The sequence below is a fragment of the Mandrillus leucophaeus genome, unplaced genomic scaffold (assembly GCF_000951045.1).
Source record: "Mandrillus leucophaeus isolate KB7577 unplaced genomic scaffold, Mleu.le_1.0 Scaffold41, whole genome shotgun sequence".
Lineage (NCBI taxonomy): Eukaryota > Metazoa > Chordata > Mammalia > Primates > Cercopithecidae > Mandrillus > Mandrillus leucophaeus.
Window position 1 is genome coordinate 5,702,659 of NW_012104365.1, and position 8,888 is coordinate 5,711,546.

The 8,888-nt window shown below is 57.6% G+C and overlaps 1 protein-coding gene across 1 annotated transcript in view; it reads right to left on the reverse strand.

Moving 5' to 3' along the window:
• STMN3 (stathmin-like 3) overlaps positions 1 to 8,888 on the reverse strand; it is an 18,428-nt gene that overhangs the window by 1,112 nt on the left and 8,428 nt on the right. Inside the window, exons 2-3 of the mRNA XM_011992437.1 lie at positions 1,675 to 1,770; positions 1,070 to 1,353 (exon numbers count right to left, since the gene is read on the reverse strand). Coding sequence (XP_011847827.1) covers positions 1,070 to 1,353; positions 1,675 to 1,770 — 380 coding nt within the window. The remainder of the gene's footprint in view (positions 1 to 1,069; positions 1,354 to 1,674; positions 1,771 to 8,888) is intronic.

The window sequence follows — 8,888 nt, forward strand, 5'->3', positions numbered from 1 at the left end:
CTGGCTGCGCCCAGGGCCCCCGCCGTGTCCTGCCGCCACTGCACACCCTGCACTGCGCGTCTCCGCCTCCAAGGACCAGCCGCGCAGGAAACCCTAACCTTGTGGGCGGTCTCTGAGCTTTCTTCCTCAGACATCCGCCCACTGAGCAGAGGAGCTGCTTGTTACACACCGGGTTCCGAGCTCCCAATTAGGTGCCCAGGAGCGGAGGAAGGGTCCCCAGGGGTGCCGGGGGAGGGGCCGGCTGGCGACCCCTGGAAGGAGAGCAGAGCAGCAGGACCCGTGCCGACGAGCCAGTCCCTACTAGTCAGCCCTGCGAACCCTGGTCCCTGGTCTCACCAGGAAGGGAACAGAGCCGCCTCCCCTGCCCAGTGCGTTGGCCTCCAGGGTGGCACTCCCAAAAAGGACATTTTTATCTCTGTTCCAGTCTCAGAGGGGCTGGTGGGAGGGGAGGCTGCAGGGAGGGGACCTGGAGCCCACACCCACCTCTCCCGGGGCCCCTCAGCCCTCCAGCAAGCCTCAGGGTCTTCATATGAGGCCCTCCTCCTGCTTCTCTGTCTGGGAGAGGGATGCCCCACCCGACGTCCCCAGGGCCCCTCTGGGGACCATCCCCTAGCATCCTGCTGGCCATGACAAGGGTGCCTCCCACTGCCACCAGAGGCTCCTGCTCCTTCCAGCTGGCCGCCGCCTCGGAACCCTTCCTCCTCTCCCTCCCATTCTTTTTTGTTTTTTGAAATGGAGTCTCGCCCTGTTGCCCAGGCTGGAGTGCAGTGGTGCAGTCTCAGCTCGTGCATCCTTCACGTCTTGGGTTCAAGCAATTCCCCTGCCTCAGACTCCCTAGTAGGTGGGGTTACAGGTGCGTGCCGCCACACCTGGCTAATTTTTGTATTTTTAGTAGAGACGGGGTTTCACCATGTTGGCCAGGCTGGTCTTGAACTCCTTAGCTCAAGTAATCTGCCTACCTCAGCCTCCCAAAGTTCTGGGATTACAGGCGTGAGCCACCGCACCCGGCCTCTCCTCATCCCATTCCTATCTCTCAGGAAGCGGCCCAGGGAGCCACAGCCCCTCCCACCCCAGGCCGAGGCGCTGACCAAACCCCCGGGAGCACCCTGAGTCTTGCAGGCCCTGTCCCCGTGGGCCACCTCCGTGGAAACTCCTGGGGGGTGGGAGGACTCCTTGCCTTCCTCCGCTCCTCAGCTGCCTCCAGCCGCTTTTGCAGCTCCTCCAGGGAGGTGTCCTTCTTCTTGGGTGGAGAGGAGAGCATAGGGCTCTCTGGGGACAGGTCAGAAGGGGACTTGAGGATGACCTCGAAGCTCTGGCCAGAGGCCCGCTTGTCCAGCTGCTTCACCTCCATGTCTGCAAGACCAGAGTAGAGCTTCAGAGGCCCGGCCAGAGCATGGCGTGGGCTGAGCGGGATGCTCCCGGCACACATCCAACCCCAGGGCTGGGTGAGAGCAGGTGGCTGCTCCCGCAGGAATCCCAGGCCTCAGCCCCCAGGATGGGCCCCTTCCCCCCAGAACCTCCCTCTCCGGAGGCAGCCAGGCTGGGAGTTCAGAGACTGTGGGAGGCCAGGGAAAAGGTGAGGTGGGTAGGCACTGCAGGGTAGGGCTAACTTTTTGTACTTTTAGTAGAGACGGGGTTTCACCCTGTTAGCCAGGATGGCAGCCGGGCACTCACCCCCATACTGGTAGATGGTGTTGGGGTGCGGCTGTGTGTAGAAGCAGGAGCAGATGAGTGACAGCACCGACAGCTCCTTCATCTTCTCCTTGTAAGCTGTGGGCACAAGGCTAGGCTGAGCAAGCGCCACTGGGGCCCGCCCACCTGGGGCCCCGTTTTTCCCTCCCCATGGCTGCCCCTGGCATGTCTCTGTGAGACACGGAGCTGCCCAGCACGCTCTCCTGTGTCTCCACACCGCCGGCCCCTTCGTCTCTCCTCCAGCTCTCTTGCTTCCAGACGCTGGTGCTGTCTCCGTGGTGTGCCCCCTGCTCTGTCTCTCTCGCCTTCCGCCTCTCTCCGCTTTTCCTCTGTCTCGGCATTAATGTCTGTCCCATCTTGCACACTGACTTGTTTCTCCATCCTCTTCCCTGCCTGCTGTGGTCTGAATGTTTCCATTCCCCAAAACTCATGTGTTGAAATAGTAACCCCAAGGTGCCGGTATGTGGAGGTGGGGCACTGGGAGGGAATTAGGCCATGAGGATAGAGCCGTCCTGAGTGGTCCCAGAGGGGGGCTTCAGAGAACTCCCTCACCCTTCCATCATGTGAGGACACAGCCAGAAGATGCCACCTGTCTATGTACCAGGAGGCGAGACCTCTCCAGGCACCAAAGCTGCCGGCACCTTGATCCTGTACTTTCTGGCCTCCAGAACTGTGGGAAGTAAGTTCCTGTCGTCTATAAACCACTCAGTCTCAGGTACCCGCACAGACTGACAAAGTCCCCGCCACTGCCTGTCTGGGTCTCTGTTTACCTCTGTCTGACTCTGTCACTGTCATCGTATCTTTCCGTGTCTCGGGGGTAGCCCCTGACTCTGTCTCTTTCTCTGAGTGCATCTTTCTGTAATTCCTTGTCACTGTGTGTCTTTCTGACCCTTACCTCCCTCTGCGCCACTACTTCCCTCTCCCCTCCTCCTCCCTCCCGCTCCCTCACCAGCTCAAGCAGGCAAGAGTAACTCATGACGGGACCAGCACAGAGGCAAACCCTCTGCGGGCAGCACTTTCCTGGGCTGTAAACCTGGATGAAGCCCTCAGACCCTCCTTTCTCCTTCCTGATGATCATGTGGTCACCCCGAGATGAAGCCAGGCCCTCTCCAGGCACATGCTCTCTGCCCATTTAGGGCTGGGCTTGGGCCACTGATGCCACCAAGAACCAAGGGAGGGCAGCTGTCCAGTCAGCCCCACAGCCAGGCCTCTTGCCCATTCAGGTCAAATAAGTGCCCACCAGCCAGTGTCCCTGCTGCCCAACCCAAACCAGAAGTAAGCCGGGCTGCTGTAGCCGTGTACCCTGTCAGGGGAAGGGGAAGGTGTCTGCTCTCGCAGTGAACATAATTTAGCTCTTTTGGTCTATTCAGGGCGAGCCTCGCTCCTAAACAGACACTCTGGCCCGGTTTCTCACTAGTGCTCAACAATCATCTTGGCTGGGCGCAGTGGCTCACAACTGTAATCCCAGCACTTCGGAAGGCCGAGGCAGGTGGAACACCTGAGGTCAGGAGTTTGAGACTAGCCTGACCAACATGGTGAAACCCGATCTCTACTAAAAATACAAAAATTAGCCAGGCGTGGTGGCAGGCACCTGTAATCCTAGCTACCTGAGAGGCTGAGGCAGGAGAATCGCTTGAACCTGGGAGGCGGAGGTTGCAGTAAACCAAGCTCATGCCATTGCACTCCAGCCTGGGCGACAGTGAGACTCTGTCTCAAAACAGAAAGAAAAAGAAAGAGGGAGAGGGAGAGAGAGGGAGAGGGAGAGAGAGAGAGAGAGAGAAGGAAATGAAGAGAGGAGGGAGGGAGGGAGGGAAAGAGGGGAGGGGAGGGGAGGGAACGGGAGAGGAGACAAAGGGAGACACAGGGCAGAAGTAATCAACCTTTCATGGTGAGCTGGGTCTTCCTGTGACAGTGCAGAGAACAGTCTGTCCTGGTCTAAATTTCCTAGTGACCTACACTTTTCTGGACAGAGCAGCACAGAGCCCAAGAGGGTGTAAGGAGGAACAGAAAGGAATCCCAGGGTGGACAGGCCCGCGTGAGAGCCTCTGGGGGAAGGATGGAGCCTTTGAGCCAGGAAGCGGGAAGCGAGGCAAAGCTACCTGTCTTGCTTATCGTCTTCAGGGAGGGAAGTGGAGGGGGACCGGGTGGGGAAGCCTCACAGGGGACTTTGACCTGACTTGTCAAATTTTATTTTATTTTTTTTTTTCCTTTTTGAGACAGAGTCTCACTCTGTCGCCCAGGCTGGAGTGTAGTGGTGCGATCTCGGCTCACTGCAACCTCCACCTCCCGGGTTCACGCCATCCTCCTGCCTCAGCCTCCCGAGTAGCTGGGACTACAGGCGCCCGCCACCTCGCCCGGCTAATTTTTTTGTACTTTTAGTAGAGATGGGCTTTCACTGTGTTAGCCAGGACAGTCTCGATCTCCTGACCTCGTGATCCGCCCACCTTGGCCTTCCAAAGTGCTGGGATTACAGGCGTGAGCCACCACGCCCGGCCATCAAGTTTTATTTTTTCACGTGCAAAATCCATTCATGTATTTTTTATTAAAAGTTAATTTATTTTATTTTGAGACAGAGTCTTGCTCTGTCGCCAGGCTGCAGCACAGTGGTGCGATCTTGGCTCACCGCAACCTCCGCCTCCCAGGTTGAACCGATTCTCCTGCCTCAGCCTCCCGAGTAGCTGGGACTACAAGCGCCTGCCATGCCTGGCTAATTTTTGTAGTTTTAGTAGAGATGAGGTTTCACCATGTTGGCCAGAATGGTCGTGATCTCCTGACCTCATGATCCGCCCGCCTCAGCCTCCCGAAGTGCTGGGATTACAGGTGTGAGCCACTGCACCTGACCTACTTTATTTTTTAGAGACAGGACTGTACTCCGTTACCCATGCTGGAGTGTAGGGCGCAGCTGTGCAGTTCACTGCAGCCTTGAACTTCTGGGCTTGACTGATCCTTCCACCTCAGTAGCTGGGACTGCAGGTGCACGCCAGCACACCAGCTTTTTTTTTTTCTTTTTTCAATCACAGCTCACTGCAAATTCCGCCTCCTGGGTTCAAGAGATTCTCCTGCCTCAGCCTCCTGAGTAACTGGGATTACAGGCACGTGCCACCATGCCCGGCTAATGTTTGTGTTTTTAGTAGAGACGGGTTTCGCCATGTTGGTCAGGCTAGTCTCAAGCCGCCGCGCCCGCCCAGCCTACACACCAGCTTTAAAAAAAAAAAAATGTCGTAGTGTTACCGAGGCCGGGCGCGGTGGCTCACGCCTGTAATCCCAGCACTTTGGGAGGCCAACGTGGGCGGATCACCAGGTCGGGAGTTCAAGACCAGCCTGATCAACATGGTGAAACCCCATCTCTGCTAAAAATACAAAAATTAGCCGGGCAAGGTGGCAGGCACCTGTAGTCCCAGCTACTCAGGAGGCTGAGACAGGAGAATCGCTTGAACCTGGGAGGCAGAAGTTGCAGTGAGCTGAGATTTCGCCACCACACTCCAGCCTGGGTGACAGAGTGAGACTCCATCTCAAATGTATATGTATATATAGTAGCGCTGTGTTGCCCAGGCTGGTCTTTTTTTTTTTTTTGAGATGGAGTCTCGCTCTGTCGTCCAGGCTGGAGTGCAGTGGCCAGATCTCAGCTCACTGCAAGCTCCGCCTCCCGGGTTTACACCATTCTCCTGCCTTAGCCTCCCGAGTAGCTGGGACTACAGGCGTCTGCCACCTCGCCCAGCTAGTTTTTTGTATTTTTTTAGTAGAGACGGGGTTTCACCATGTTAGCCAGGATGGTCTTGATCTCCTGCCCTCGTGATCCGCCCGTCTCGGCCTCCCAAAGTGCTGGGATTACAGACTCGAGCCACTGCGCCCGGCCGCCCAGGCTGGTCTTGAACTCCTGGCCTCAAGGGATCCTCCCACCTCAGCCTCCCAAAGTACTAGGATTATAGGTGTGAGCCACAGTACCTAGCCGATTAAAAATTAATTTTAAAAAAGAGAATGTGATGAGGGAGTTAGAGGGTGTGCCAGCCACGTGTTCCACAGCAGCAGGTCAGGAGACGTTGGGGACATTTAGAGGAGCTGAGGAGGTGGCCAGCCCTGTGCTCAGGAGGGCAGGGGAGGGAGAGAGCAAGAGGGAGTTTGGGCTGGGGCAGAACACAGCCGGGTCCTGAGAGAGGAGAGGAAGGCAGGGACGTGGCCCCTCCAGGCCTGACTCTGCCAGCAACCAGCTCCCTGTCAGCAGACTCCAGGCCCCTATCCTTCAGATCATCCTTCCTTATCATATATCCAAAACTCTGAATGTGGCCAGGCGCAGTGGCTCCCGCCTGTGATCCCAGAACTTTGAGAGGCTGAGGCAGGAGGATAGCTTGAGAACAGGAGTTTGAGACCAGCCTAGGCAACATGGTGAAACCGCATCTCTACTAAAAATACAAAAATTAGCCGGGTATGGTGGCACACGCCTGTGGTCCCAGCTACTCAGGAGGCTGAGGCACGAGAATCACTTGAGCCTGGAAGGCGGAAGTTGTAGTGAGCGGAGATCGCGCCACTGCGCTCCAGCCTGGGCAACACAGCGAGACTGTCTCAAAAAACAAAAACCGGAATGTGTTTACCATAAAGGTCAGAAAACGTGATTAACAGCTGCTCGAAGCCCCTGTCTGCCCTGAGCCCGTGGGAGTGAGGCCTACCCTGTGGTCTGGCTACAGGGAGGAAGGGCAGGCAGATTGGAGGGGGCAGGAGAGCAGGTCAGGAATTGGCCAACTCTGGAGAGAGCGACCAAGAGGAAGTCTGCACCCAGGGCAGGGCTGGCCAGGAGCGAGGTGGGACATTGGACCAGTATTTTCAGAGCTGGTGAGGCTTAAAGAGCATGTCTACGGCCTCTTATTGCAGAGGGAGGATGCCGAGGCCCCAGACCCATCCAGGCCACCTCTTCACAGACACAGCGGGTGCCAGGGAAGCTCCTGCCCAGAGCCTCGAGGCATTGCTCCCAATCTCTCTCTCTCTTTCTTTTTTCTTTTCTTTTTTTTCTTTCTTTAGACAGGGTCTCGCTCTGTCACCCAGGCTGGAGTGCAATGGCACAGTCTCGGCTCACTGCAACCTATGTCTCCCCAGTTCAAGTGATTCTCCTGCCTCAGCCTCCCGAGTAGCTGGAATTACAGGCGCATGCCACCATGCCCAAATAATTTTTTGTATTTTTAGTAGAGATGAGGTTTCACCATGTTGGCCAGGCTATTCTTAAACTCCTGACCTCAGGTAATCCACCCACCTCGGCCTCTCACAGTTCTGGGATTACAGGTGCGAGCCGCCACGCCTGGCCCCTCTGTCTCTTTTGATTCCCTTCTTTCTCACTCACCTCCCATCTTTCCCCTTCACTGACTTCAGGGAGTTACAGACGATTCTTGCCATGAGCTGGGCTGGTTTTGTCTCCCTGCTTCTCTTTGTACTAAACATTAGATACCGAGGAAATGCGGATTGGCCTTTTGGATGATTCTTCAGCAGGAGTCAGAAAAAGGTACTTGGTCGGCCTCAAGCAGCAGCTATAGTGGTGCCCACTCCCAGGGTCACAGCAGGCTATAGTGGTGCCCACTCCCAGGGTCACAGCAGCTATAGTGGTGCCCACTCCCAGGGTCACAGCAGGCTATAGTAGTGCCCACTCCCAGGGTCACACCTCAAAGCCACGCCTCCCTCCTGCCCAGCTGGGTGCCCTTATCAGCCCTCCTTCTTCTTCTTCTTCTTCGTCTTCCTCTTCTTCTTTCTTTCTTGTTTTCCAGAAGGAGTGTCTCCTCTTGCTGCCCAGGCTGGGGTGCAATGGCACAATCTCAGCTCACTGCAGCCTCCCCCTCCCTGGGTTCAAGCAATTCTCCTACCTCAGGCTCCCAAGTAGCTGGGATCACAGGAATGTGTCACCACACCTGGCCAATTTTGTACTTTTAGCAGAGAGAGAGGTTTCACCATGTTGGCCAGGCTAGTCTCGAACTCTTCACCTGTTTATCCACCAGCCTCAGCCTCTCAAAGTGCTGGGATTACAGGCGTGAGCCACCCTATCAGCCTCACTTCTACCCTCACTTCTACCCTCAGAGGAGGAATGGAGGCTCAGAGCGGGCAAGTGTTCCACCCAGCATCACACAGCGCGCCGGGTGAGAGGCTGGTCATGAGCCTGGGCCTGACTGCAGACTCCTGTTGGGAGCTCACGGAGATGGGGGTCTGTCCAGAACTGAGAGGCCAGGGGACCACAGTGGCCTCCGACCCCTGGAGGGCCCTGGAGGCTGCTGCTGGCTCCCGTTCGGGGCAAATGGAGGTCACTGTCACCCAGGCTGCCTCTCATGGTGCCAGGAGCCCAGCAGGGCGGGAGCCACCCGCTGATTTGCCTTTCCCTGGGCAGGAAACTCAGAAATGTGGCTACACATTCAGGCTGCCTGGCTTGCGGTGAGCACTCATCTCTTATCAGGCAAGCAGCCAAGCACCTTTCCTGAAATATTGAGGCCTCGGAACAAGCCCCAGGGGAGGTGCCAGCACTGTCATCTCTACCCAGATAAGGAAACCCAGGTCCTGAGAGGTTATGCAGCTCCCACAAGACCACACGGCTGGCGGAGGTCAGACTCTGGGTTGCAGAAGGATAATGTGAGCAGAGACCACAAAAGAGTGAGGAGCAGCGTACCGGATGCCCAAACGGCCTCCCCTTCCCAGCTCAGCACCAGGAACCGAGCCCGTGGGGAGGGACCGTCAGGGAAAGGCTGTCAGGAAGGGCAGGAGGCGGCCCTGGAGAGGACAGAGCTGCCCTCAGAGGCCGGAGGGGAGTCCCCTCTGCTGAGAGCCTCCCAGGACCCCTGGGGGTGTCCGGGAGGCGGAGGGAGGAGGAGGCGCAGATGGACAGGACTCCCAGAGAGGGTGGGGAGGTGTGGTCGGTGACACACACGGTCCCCTCCTGGCAGGTGCTGAAGTCACCTGGAGCCTCCAAGCCCGTGGGGCCTGAGGGGCGGGGTCAGGTCGGGCACGCGTGGGTGGGCGGAGTTCTGCGCCCGGAGCCAAGGCGGGCACTGGGGAGAGAACAAGTCAGCTCGGGAGGGGACCACGGGGACCCGTCCCGGGGCGGAAGAAAAGGTGGGAGGGAGTGCGGCCGTGGGCGGAGGCGGCGATGCGAAGAAGGTGGGGCCCTTCGTCCCGTCCTCCCAAACGGCGGGCGAAACACGCAGCGGGTTCTGCGGCCTCGGGGCAGAGCA